This window comes from Chiloscyllium plagiosum, chromosome 4 (genome assembly GCF_004010195.1).
Source record: "Chiloscyllium plagiosum isolate BGI_BamShark_2017 chromosome 4, ASM401019v2, whole genome shotgun sequence".
Classification (NCBI taxonomy): Eukaryota; Metazoa; Chordata; class Chondrichthyes; order Orectolobiformes; family Hemiscylliidae; genus Chiloscyllium; species Chiloscyllium plagiosum.
Genome location: NC_057713.1, coordinates 33,487,453 through 33,501,074, shown reverse-complemented (window position 1 = coordinate 33,501,074; position 13,622 = coordinate 33,487,453). Strand labels below are relative to the sequence as shown.

The 13,622-nt window shown below is 38.6% G+C and overlaps 1 protein-coding gene across 1 annotated transcript in view; it reads left to right on the top strand.

Moving 5' to 3' along the window:
* Window positions 1-13,622, top strand: part of LOC122548932 (SREBF chaperone) — a 149,995-nt gene that overhangs the window by 104,859 nt on the left and 31,514 nt on the right. The window contains exons 13-16 of the mRNA XM_043687917.1: window positions 199-644; window positions 2,913-3,116; window positions 5,465-5,666; window positions 12,835-12,950. Coding sequence (XP_043543852.1) covers window positions 199-644; window positions 2,913-3,116; window positions 5,465-5,666; window positions 12,835-12,950 — 968 coding nt within the window. The remainder of the gene's footprint in view (window positions 1-198; window positions 645-2,912; window positions 3,117-5,464; window positions 5,667-12,834; window positions 12,951-13,622) is intronic.

The window sequence follows — 13,622 nt, the reverse complement described above, 5'->3', positions numbered from 1 at the left end:
AAGAATGAGTCTCGAGAATGAACGCACTTTCCCCAGTAGGTTGTAACAGTTTGCTTCCTTGGTCTCTCTATTTAATTGTCTTCAAAGAACTTTGTTTTATACCTCTGGGTTACAAAGCTTAAATATAAGTTTCTTAAACAAATAAATTTGCTGTCATGAATTTGACAATATCTAAATCTCATTATTTTTATTTTTCAGGTGGGCACAGTAATATGGATTGGCATTTTGGTTTACACTGATCCCGCTGGTCTCCGGACATTTTTGACAGCTCAGGTTGCTGAACAGAGCCCACTAGGAGAGAGTGGCTTACCACCTATTGCAGTTCCACCAGGTGTTTTCCAGAGTGGAGATTCTAAGAGCAGTTTGCCTGGTTTTCCATCAGATGTCAATGCACCATTAGAGAATCAGTCACGTGGCACAGATCAGAACACAAAACCAAATCCTCTTGATGCCTTACCTTTGGCTACACGTGAAAATGTAACTGATGATGACAAACAGCAAGTTCGTAGTGATACCAGTCTCCCAGAGAATGATTTCAAAGAAGAGATCACGTGGGGCGTTCAGGATCAGGAGATGTGGCGGAAACTATCATTCAGACATTGGCCAACTCTCTTCAGTTATTACAATAATACACTGGCAAGAAAGTAAGTAATTTTGAAACTATCTGACATACTAATGTGGTTTTCTGTGTAACTGAAAGATTTGAAAAGAACAATATTTTGAAGGCAACTGTTCAAAAGAACCATAAATGTTTTCAGCAAGAAAAAAATGTATTGGCTGTTCAGCTCCCTGACCAACTACCACATGGTCTCACCAGATCCTCATATCTTCCCTTCTTCCATCAATTGAAACATGCAGTAATATCTAATTCAATGAGTCACTGTGACAAAGCATTCTTGGAATCGTGTAGCATTGAAGGAAACCCATCAACCTATCATGTCTATGCCAACTCTTTGATACAACAGTCTAATTAATCTTGTTTCCCCTCCCCTTTTTGCCGTGGCTCTGCATATTTCTCCTTTTCAAGTAGATGTTCAACACCTTTTAAAAAGTGACTACTGATCTGTTTCCATTACTCTTGCAAATAGAAAAAGGTTAAGATCTGAAATATCCTATGTAAAATTCTCCTCTTGTCTCTACTTGTCTGTACGATATAAAAAATCTGTGTTCTCTTATTAACTACTAATGGAAACAATTTGATGTCTATGCTATCAAAAGCCCATAATTTAGAACATCTTGATTAAATAAGTAAGCCATTTACATTGGATTTATGTAACAATATATTCAAGTATATAGAGTATTTAACACTGTAGGTTAGATAACCCTTTATCAGATGGGAAGGTAGATTTATTTCAGCATCCAAAAATAATCAAATAATAAATCTTGTGACTACAACTGTGGATGCTTTGGATAATCATCTAATGTTGTGGTTCCTAAATAACCACGTACTTGTAAGAAATGAAATGTATTTAGATATTTCAACTACATTTATTTTGTGGATGTTGTTTTTAACGTTGGTTTACAAACAACAACAAATTGCCATTCCTAGATATCACAATAGAGTGATCAGCCAATGTGGGACTTCAAACCAGCGTCTACAGGAAAACAACACATACGGACCAAATATTGAACTACAGAAGCAATCCTCCCAACATCCACAAATGAAGCTGCATAAGAACATTTATTTCAACCGCACACTGCAGCACAGAGGAACTATGCAGCGCAGAAGAAAATCATCTATACAGTGTATTCAAAAAGAATGGGTACCCAATGGACACAGTCCACCGATTTCTCAGCAACAAATCCAAACTAGCAGACAAAACGAGTCCAGAAATCCTAGCCACTCTCCCCTGCATCAAAGACATCTTTGGAAATGACTGCTAGACTACTCAGACCCCTTGGCATCATGGTAGCCCACAAACCCACCAACACACTAAAACAGCAGCTAATGAACTTGAAATACCCTATACAAACAACAAGCAAAACTAATCTCATTTACAAAATACCATGCAAGAACTGTAACAAACACTAAGTTGGACAAACGGGCAGAAAACTAGCTACTAGGATACATGAACATCAACTAGCCACAAAATAACATGACCCCCTCTCACTAGTATCTTTACATACAGATAAGGAAGGACACCACTTCAACTGGGACAACACAACCATCCTAGGACAAACCAAACAGAGAAACGCACGAGAATTCCTAAAAGCGTGGCATTCCAAACGGAACACTATCAACAAACACATTGACTTCGACCCCATTTACCGCCCCCTGAGAAAAAGAACAGGAAATGATCTCACCATAGGAAATGACATCACCAATCTAAAGAAACCCAGACATACAGATAGAAAGCAGGAACCATCAGCAGTGCTTTGTAAGGGGCTCACTGAAGATGTTACCTAGTATGGTTACGAAGCGTCTGAAAATGAACCTTCCAGCTCAGCAAGCGAACCTACATCAGAACCTCCATCCGAGCTACAAATCAACTCAAAACTGGCTAATATTTATTTCGTATTTTTTCTGGTCTACTTCATTTGACAGATGGTCTAGCAGAATCTGTTTGATGCATTTCCTCTCAGGAATTCTCAATTAAATGAATTCTTAGGCATCCAATGATAAAGTGATATCTAGTGGCATTGCAAATATGTCTTTTTTGAAGCTTAGATCAACTTTTTTTAGAAAATGCATTCTGTGTTCCTTAGGTATTTGGAAGTCTGAGCTTGGTGTTACCTGGTCATTAACATTTCATTTGTCACATCTTTATGCTTACTTCATTAGTTTTTAGTGTTATATAGTAAATGTTATCCTTCCTTTAGGTATTCCAATGAACTGTTAAAAGCTAAAGCTAAGGAGTAAACCTACATGTTACTGTTAAAGCAGATGTCATGTACTACTTATTTATTTACAGGTATGTTAGCATTCTTCCCATCATCCCTTTATCTTTCCATCTGAGTCTGCAAGATGCCCTCGATGCAAGACACCCTCAAGATGCAAAGCGATATCATTCCACATTCTCAGCAGATTACGAAGAGGCAAAGAATACTGATGGAACCTGGGCAAGGGGACAGGTTTCCTCTAAACCACAAGCTCCTTTAGACATCACTCTCTACAAGTAAGGTCATGTGGAATAACTTAAGAATAATGCTTAAACTTAAAACGGTTTGACTTGAGGCTCATTCCTTACCTATGGATTAGTGTTACGATCATGCTAATTATGTATAACCTGGGATTATTTTACTATACAATGTAATTCACATGATAGTTTTGTCGCATGAGTTTCCACGAAGTGTTGGTTTTATTGCAATGAAAGCACTTTAAGGTTTTAGCTACTTACATTAAGCCACTCAAATTGTTAGTTGTAATGACAGAACATGGGTGATATCACATTCTGCAAGATACAGTGCCCAAGTGTTTTCAGCATTATTTATTGATCGGTTGTCATATCAACGATAACAAAAGTTTAGAAATGTTGGGGTGAAAGATCACAGTCCTGAAATGTTAACTTTGTTTTTCTCCCCACAGAGACTGCTTGATCTGCTGAGTATTTCAAACATTTTTATGGGGATGTGGTGATGTAGTCGTAATGTCAATAGATAAGTAATTTAATAAACCCAGGCTAATGTTCTGGGGGCATGGGTTCAGATCCCATCATGGGAGATGGTGAAATTTGAAATCAATAAAAATCTGGACATAGCCTGTCAATTGTCATAAAAGCTCCTCAGGATTTCCTTCAAGGGAAATCCGTCCTTATCTGGTCCAGCCCACATGTGACTTCAGATCCATAGCAATGTAGTTGACTCTTGACTGCCTACCCAGTAGCATCAATAACACACGAACAAATTTAATAAAAAAAAGTTTTATTTCAGATTTCCAGTTTCTACACCATTGCTGTCATTTCATAGAATCTATAATTTATTGAACTGAATGATTTATTGTCATTTGTATTTAACAAATAAATAGTGAAAAGTTTAAACTGATGCCACACTCTGCTGCCATTTTGAGTTACAGAAGAAATTAAGATATAACTAAACTATAACTAAAACCAGAGTTCTTCCTCCCTCCTTGTGCTCTGCTCGTGGCTTGGTATAGTCCCCTCTCTGCCATTAGCATCAAGCCAAGGGATCAACTCTGGTTCAATGAAGAATGCAAAGGATCATGCTTGAGACAGTAGCAGGCATATCTAAAATTGAGGTGTCAACCTGGTGAAGCAAAAATACAAGGTCTCAATTAAAGAACTCACTGGTTAATTCCTTTCGTGAGATGTGACATTACTCGTAAGGCTAACATTGTTGCCTGTTCCTAATTCCCCTTGAACTTAAGCTCCAAGGTCATTTCAGAGGGCAAATTGAGTCAATGCTTATCAGAGTTAAGAATGAGCGATGACCTTATTGAAACATACTAATAGGGATTGACAGAATACATGCTGACTCAGTATTTCCAATTATTAGGGGATTGTGTCATACTCCAGCATGAGTTTCAGAATAAGGGTTCTCTGATTTAATTCCAAGATGAGCAGGAATTTCTTCTCTAAGATTATGAATTAGACTTGTGAAGAACTTTGTGAAAAAAATGAATATATTCTGAAGTATTGTGCATTGGTTTCTCATTGGGGTTTGTTCAGCAAGTTTAGATTTTAATTTAATCATCTCCATAGAGTTCATAACAATACCAAGACCAGCTGACAAGCCGATTCCTGATCCTTATCCCAGCATCAACAATTTTAGCTGAATTGGGTTTGTGGCCAGCAAGGCTGCTTATCCCCATCAGCTGGCACCCAGTTATACTTGTCAAAGCCCTAGCTAAAATTGAGGAAGGAATTTTCAGTCAGATTTAACATTTGCAATTTTCTGGTGCTCTGGCAGCTGTTACACATCAAAGGCAGATTATGATATTGTGGCAGAGCAACAATAATTTCAGCTTTACTTCCTTCAGTAACCGAGCATTTTGTTATAGTTATTATAATTTACAGGTTTTTATGCTCTATCATAAGCAAAATTTGTAGCTTTTGCTCCTTTGCAATTTAATATGCATGTCATGTTTGAAGTGTGGCTTTTGGTCTATATGATCTTGTCCTTCTAAAATACAACCTTGTATATCCTGAGTAGGTAATTTTTATAGGAAGAATCTAATGCTGTGTTGGGCTCCTTATGTGTATTCTACAAGGCTATTATCCTGGTTGGCATCACTCTTGTGGCTTGTGATAGTTCTGCAGAGGGATGAACCTATCTACTTTAAAGTACATGTCCCAGAGTGTTTCGTGTTTACTGGCTGATCTCAGGCACCACGTGATCTAATGGGAAAATTTTCCAATTCTGTCAATTTTTCATTCTCTTTGCAAAAGTCTATATGATTGCTATTGGCAAAGCAAATTATTTCAAGAATAATGTTGCTTTTCAGCAATGGTTAATATTAGCCAATGAAATTACATTTCTTTTTAATTATGAACTTTGTTTCTTGTAGAGTTGGAGCTCTCGGATTGGCATCAGGAGTCCTCCTCGTAATTCTGCTGTTCTGCTTGTATAAGGTGTTCTGTCCAAAAACATATGGCCAAGATGGTCTATCTTATGGGAGAAGGCGACGTGGGGACTTACCTTGTGATGATTATGGCTACTCACCCCCTGTCAGTGAAACCTTACCGTTGATTTTAAAGGGACACTTAATGGTAAGTAAATATTTGGAAATTTTCATGTTCTTTTATATTTGGGCCCTGTTCACTTGCCAAATATTGCAGCATTTTCTTCAAATGAGAAAGTTTGATTTAAATAATAGTAGTTGTTTCACTTTGTGGTAAAATGTCATATGCGAACCACATTGATACGTTTGTGAGAATTGTTTAAATTTAAATGGATGCTTGATGATTTGTTCATATTTACAACTGGCAAGAGTGCAATACTGTATATTTGTTTTGACCTGGTCAGCCTAATAATAACCTATACTGAAAAACCAACATCATAATAAAAACATACAACCTCATTTTTTCCATTAGTTCACAGTTTAACTTATGCATTGTCTTAAAAAGCAGTCGAAATTAACTGATTTATTCAGCACAATTGTAATATTGCCCTAAGCTATCATATCTATATTTAACCAATATGAGTCAACTTAAAATTGATTTCAAACCAAGTCTGGTTAGTCTAATTAAACAGCTTGGACTGAGAGAGAAGCAAAACATTCTCTCTCAAACTTCTATCAGTTCCACTGTTCAATTACTGAAAAGTATAAGAGTAACTGGCCCTTTAGTTTCTTTCTTCCTATGTTTCAGGCATTCTTTCTGAGATTGGAACTCAATCTGTGGGAGGGAGAGAGACAGAGAGACACACATTGACAAATTCGACCCACAGCTCCAGATTTTGGGGCACCAGCGTATTGATTATATTTCTGATTTTAAAATATAGTGTATGAACTTCTTTTAGAGAAAGGTCTCTTGTAATCACTTCTGTTTTATGATTCAAAAATACGTCAGATTCAATATCACAATTAGCAGTGATAATCTTGCTCGTGCTTCATCTTTGCTACCATTTTTTTTATTTATTCTGAATGTACATAAAGCTATATTTATTAACCAACGCCAAAAAATGCAATTGACTTGTACAAATTAAGAGTTGAGCCTGGAATGTATTCTTGGGTAGGCCAGACCAATTAGAGATAGAAAGTTTACTTCTTCCATAGCGATGAATGAAGCGTTTAGTTTTTACAACAGTCTGGTGTGATTTATGTTCTAGTGCACGTAAATGAGCAGATTTTATGAATTCAGTTTCATAACTTGCTATCTTGGAATTTGATTCAATGACTTATGAGTTGCAAGGATGTGAGCATCCTCAGTCAAAATACTGGAATGTAAATTATTCAATCAGTCTTTTAGGGAGGTGAGGGGCTTGTAAATAATAACACAAAGTCATTTATCTAATTTTATTTGATGTTTCTTGGGTTTTAAATTTTACTATGAAAATTATCATGTTGTAGTCCTGATGAGAGTTGTTAAATTGAAGTAAAAACAGAAAATGCTGAGCAGTTTGGCAGAATCTGTGGAGAAATCAACAATTAATATTTCAGGTCCCAAGAAGCATTCCAAAACATACTGAGGATTTGTTGCTTTTTCTGTTTTTATTTCAAACATCTAGCATCTAGAATATCTTATTTGTGTTTAAGTTGGTGTGTACTAGGGGGTCTTTAGTACTGCTGAAAAAAAGGTATTTTGGTGAAGTTTGCAGTCATAGAGTTGTACAACATGGAAACAGAGCCTTCTGCTCAACTCATCCTGCCAACCAGATATCCTAAATTAATCTTTTCCCATTTGGCTCATATCCCTCTAAACTCTTCTTATTCAAGTACCCATCCAGATGCTTTTTAAATGTTTTAATTGTGCCAGCGTCCACCATTTCCTCTGGCAGCTCATTCCATATATGCACCACCCTCTGCATGAAAAAGTTGACCCAGAGGTCCCCTCCAAAACGTCATCTGGCAGCTCATTCTATACATGCTCCACCCTCTGCATGAAAAAGTTGCCCCTTAGGTCCCTTTTAAATCTTTTGCCTCTTACCTTAAATCTATGCCCTTTAGTTTTAGACTCCCCTACCCTGGGAAGAAGTCTTTGTCTATTCACCCTATCCATGCCTCTCATTATTTTACAAACCTTAAAAAGGTCACCCCTCTGCCTCTGATGTTCTAGGGAAAGTAGTCCCAGCCTTTTCCTCAAACCCTCTGGGCACATCCTTGTAAATCTTTTCTGTACACTTTCAAGTTTAACAACATCTTTCCTTATAGCAAGGAGACCAGAATTGAATGCGTTATTCCAAAAGTGGCGTAACTGATGTCACGCTGCAACTGTAAAGGACATCACAACTCCTATACTCAAAGCATTGACTAATAATGGCAAGCGTACAAACTGCTGCCTTCATTACCTGTCAACCTGCCACTCCACTTTCTAGAATCTATGAACCTGCACCCCAAGGTCACTCTATCAATTCAAAGGGAAAGTCATCATTTATTCTGCATGTGAGGTAAATCTTGATGCATTGGAAAGTAGACTTTGATTAATTGAGGCATTGCCAGGCAGAATGTACCAATTAATGATTCAGAACTATAACAAAAAATTCTATTCTTGACTGTTCCTATATTGAACCAGCAATGCGCGTTTCACTGTAGTCTGGAGTGCTACTTTGCATAGGTGTTCACTTGACATAAAAGCCCAACCGGTTTGCTAATGTCTTTTAAGGAAGGAAATCTGCTGTCTTTTATTGACCAGGTCTAGACTTGACACCAGCCCCATTTCAATGTATCTGCTCTCTGAAAATGAAATATTCAAGGACAATCAGGAATCAGCTGTTGGCTTTCCTAGCAATGCCCACGCCCCAAGAGAATGTACAGAAATCCAGCAGTTGACTTTCCCTTAATTCAATTATGACATCTCCCTAAGTGCAGATTTTTGCCATTACTCTTCTTGCGACTGACAGACCATTCTTAACCTGCCGATCTTTTAGCAGCTGGGTAGTGGGAGGATCCAAGGGCAGGATATTCCTCCCCCTCTTTCCTTCTCCGGTTGCCACTGTGGCCCATTATTAACGCATTAACTTGAGAAGGCAGAGGCATAGTGGTAATATCATTGGACAAGTGATGTTATGCTTCTGCTCTGCACTCATAGATGCGAATACCATTGTGATAGATGGCGAAATTGGAATTCCAAAAGCATTAGGAGTAAAAAGCTAGCCTAATGGCAGTCATGTGACCATTGTCGATTGTTATTAAAAACCTGTCTGTTTCACTAATGTCCTTCATTCATAGGTGAGTGCTGAAAATGTTTAGCACCATTAATGATTCCTTAGATATTGAAGCAGTGGGCCAAATCCAGGTTTTGGCGGATAAGTGGCATCTAACAATTTTGCCCCACAAATGCCAGCAACAACCATCTCAGACAAGAGAAAATCTAACCATCACCTCTTGACAGTCAGTGGCGTTACCATCATTGAACCGTCCACTATCCTAATCCTGGTTTACTATTGTCAAGATGTTGAAATGGATTAGCCATATAATTACTGAGGTTGCAAGAGCAGGTCAGGGGCTAGGAATCCTGCAGCATGTAACTCACCTCCTGACTCACCCTATCCACTATCTACAAGGCACAAGTCAGGAGTGTAATGGAATGATCCAGGGCCTTCTGGGTGCTAACAGCTATAAGATTTACTCCAATGGAGCTGAACAGCTTCTGGATCTGCATGTTTGGGTGGCATGGTGGCTCAGTGGTTAGCACTGTAGCCTCACAGCACCAGGGGTCCAAGTTCAATTCCTGCCTTGGAATTCCTGTCTGTGTGGAGTTTGCACATTCTCCCCGTGTCTCCATGGGTTTCCTCCTACTGTACAAAGACGTGCAGGTTAGGTGAATTGGCTATGCTAAATTACCCATAGTGTTAGGTGCATTAGTCAGGGGTGAATGTAGGGGGTGGATTGCTCTTTGGAGGGTCACTGTGGACTTGTTGGACTGAAGGGTCTGTTTCCACTGTAGGGAATCTAATCTAATCCCCACTTTCCTGGATGGGTGTAGCTGTAATAATGGTTGAGAAGCTTGATACCATCCAGGACAACAGGGCTGCTTGAATAATATTCACACCCTCTACCACCAATGCTCAGTACTGGCAGTGCAAGCATTGACAAGATGCACTGCAGAAATTCACCAGGATCCTTAGTCAACATCTTTCAAGCCCACAAACTAGTCTTGAAGTACAAGGGCAGCAGATGCATGGGAATATCTCCACTTGCAGGTTCCCCTTCAAGTCACTTGCTACCCTGACTTTAAAATATGTCATCGTTATAGTGTTGCTGGTTTAAAATTATGAAACTACCTCTCAAACACCATAATGTCTCTACCTAATCCAAATTAATTCAGCTTGCTACCACCTTCTCAAGGGCATCTAGAGATCAGCAATAAATGCTGGCCCAACCAGTGAGACACACATCCCATGAGTTAATTTAAAATAAAGCATCATGAAGCAATTACAGGATAGTGATGACATTTCTTGCACATTCAGATCTTTGCAGCACAATCCACAGAGCCGCAATGTTTCCTGAAGTCAAATGATTTGGTCAAGTCGCTGAATGTCTGGTTGTGTTCACACTGTTTGGCAGGAGAAGCACAAAAAAGACTGGAAGATCTAAATCCATGCCTCAAGAGAATGCGTAACAGGATTTTTTTTCCATATGTTTATGTGGGAAATACCTTAGTAGTTCTCATAGCCCAACTTATCTCAGTTCTTGAAAATGGCTATAAATGTTGGTTGTGTTCCTGAAACTGGGTGGCTTGTGAGGCAGGGTGGGGAGAGGTAGAATTTGAGGAGGAGATGGGTGTTGGTACTTTCTTCTTCCAAATCTTTTAGCTGACTGTATAGAGTCTGAATGTGAAGACCTCAGCTGGATTAGCAACAGGGCTAAAACACATTGTTGTTTTTCATCCTTTTGTTTGCTCGTTATATTTCTCCCATTGATTGTTCACCCGTGAATTCTGCCATCGGGAACTGCAGATAGACTGAAGTGTATCAATTGCCATATTTCATTTGACATGATCAGCATCCAGTTGCATCTCTCAGGCCTTTCTCATCCCACCACATGACCTTTATCTTCTGGATTTGTGTCTGGGAGTCTGTCTTAAGCTATTGAAATACTGAGTTTTGGACTTGTGGTTATTAGTGGCTTGCAAGTCTGGTGCAGTGTGAGCAATGACACTTCAGTTATCCACATGTTTGATAGTGTATGTCTATATGGTTGGTTTAGTTTTGGCATGGTAGCAGTTGATGTTAGCACAATTCATAAATAATGTCAAGTCACTGTCAGTAAAACGAACAACAATCATATCAATTGATCTATCAAGACTCCAAATTGACATTGTGTCCTATGAAGACCTGTTTTCCAGCAGAAGAAACAAACCGCTTTATTTGAAATAGAAAGGTAAGAATGACAGCAATACTCAGTCCACCAAGTTGGTTTTACTTTTAGAAATAGGATCTTGGGTGCACTGCCAGAATGCCCCAATTGTCTAAATGATAGACACTTGTCATTTTATCTGCAGCTCAGCTTCAGTCAGTATCCGACTGTCATCAGCATTTATGCCTCAAACCTTAATTCGAATGAAGATGTTAAATAAATGTACTATTATAACCTTCATGTGGTCCACACTCCATCTCAGAAGTTAAAAAAAAATCATTGTTCTAAGAGACTTTATTGCTGGGGTTGGCTGTGTCTTTCTTTCTCTGTAGAGAAACCATAGGAAAATTGTGTTGGAAAATGCTGTTGCACATGGTGTCCTCGTGTTGACAAAGTGGGTTAAACATGGCTTCATTACAAGGATGAAAACCACATGGAGGTATTCTTCATCAAGTAACTGACACTTTCTGGATTTGTAACATGGGAGAATAGGACTCATGAGCAGGAATAGACAGTGGGCCCTTTAAGCCTACGCCATCTTTCAATAAGCTTATAACTGACGTGGTTGTGGTCTTAAATCCACTTTCCAGTCTAACCTCATAGCCTTTTACTCCCTTGTTTACTTAATGTCTACTTCACTCAACCTTGAATAAATTCAATGACCCAGCCTCCATTAGTTTCTGGAAAAGGCAATTGTACAGACTAACTATACTTAGAGAATCTTGTCTCATCTTGCTCTTAATCTTCAACTGTGCCCCTTCCTCTAGTCTATCCCACAAAAGAAACACCCTTTGTTATATCTACTCAATAAATCCCCTCAGGATCTTACATGCTTCAATAAAATCACCCCTCAATATTCTAGACTCTGATGGGTGCAGACCCAATTGTTTAACCTTGTTTAACCATTAATTCCAGGAATGAGAATAGTGAGCCTTCTCTTATCTAATTTAAATGCAGTTATATCTTCTTTTAAATAGAGACCAAGTCTGTACACAGGAATGTGGTCTCACCAATGCCCTGCAGAGCTGCACTAAAAGTTCCTGACTTTATATTCCCTTTTCCTTCCCTTTCATTCCCTTTGTAATAATCGTTCCTCTTGCTGAACCTCATATTTTCTTTTTATGATTTATTTACCAGGACTTGAAGATCTCTATGTATTGCTGAGTTATGCAGTTACCCTCCATTTTGATGGTGTATTGCTTTGCTGTATTTTCTGATGTAGTAGTTGTATTCATATCATCCCACATTAAACTCCGCTTGCCAAATTTTTGTTACTTACTCCACCTCTTGACAAATTACTTTCCTACCTTATTTGGTACCATTGACAAATTTAGCTTTCATCAGAGTCATTGATGTAGATCGTAGACAGATGAGGCCCAGCTCTGATTTCCCCTAGATGCAGCATATAACAATTGTCTAAGATCTAAAATCTAAGTGATGTCTGTATCATCTGACCCTTGTGGGAAATGACGCCTACCGGACAGAAAATTGATCTATTTCGTTGATAATGAACAGCCAATAGTACCAATACATAGGTCCAGAAGTTCATTAGGAAAACAATCAATGTCTCGGCCCTAAAGCAAAAAAGAGGAATTCCAAATGCAGCTCACAACTAATCTTGAAAATCAGCACGAATCCAATTGAATGGTGGGATCAAATAAAATTAGCTGTACTGGACTTCTCTGATCAGACCATGGGTTTGAACATTATGACCACCAGGACAAAAACAATGCTGAGATATGTGACTACTTGGAACAAACCTTTATTGCCTGGCAGGAAATACAAATATTTGCCTATCAAAGAAAGTTCTGTATTCATTAATTCTGTGCCCATGATCTTGTACATCCCTCATTCATTACAACTTCATGCATATATTATAACATTTTCTTAAACACATTTTTATTAATCGTTTTTCCTAGGATATTGAATGCTTGGCCAGTGATGGGATGTTGTTGGTCAGTTGCTGTTTGTCAGGACAGATCAGAGTGTGGGACGCACAGACTGGTGATTGTCTGACTGTCATACCAAACCCAGGGTAAAATATTAATTCATGAGTTCATTCCAGTTATTTTATTGCATTCCTTCAACAATATCCCTCAATTTTCTTTCAATCTTTTTGTGTTTAAGCAGTCCTGAACTCTGCTTTCTGTAACAGATAATCTAGTTACAAAGTAATGCAATATTGCTGTTAGATTTAATCTAATCAAATTGTTTGTGCAGTGAAATAAAAAGGAAGCAAATTAAGAATCAATAATTTTGTAATACAGTTAGATGGCAACAGATGGGAAGAGCCTCCTGGGAGCGCAACCATCTGAATGGGCCATTTGGCTTAAAGGGCCAGTCTTTGTCCTGCACATTCTATGTAATTTCCAAATGAGCACATTTCTTATGAAGATCACTTCATGTTGATAGAAGTGTCTAGATTTTATTTGCTCTTATAACTGTAGTTATTTGGCATAAATTAGTCCAAGATGTGTTGCTGGAACAGCGCAGCAGGTCAGGCAGCATCCAGGGAACAGGAGAATCGACGTTTCGGGCATAAGCCCTTCTTCAGGAATTTGCCCGAAACGTCGATTCTCCTGTTCCCTGGATGCTGCCTGACCTGCTGCGCTGTTCCAGCAACACATTTTCAGCTCTGATCTCCAGCATCTGCAGACCTCACTTTCTCCATAAATTAGTCCAACAACTGCAAACAGCTAAGTCAGAA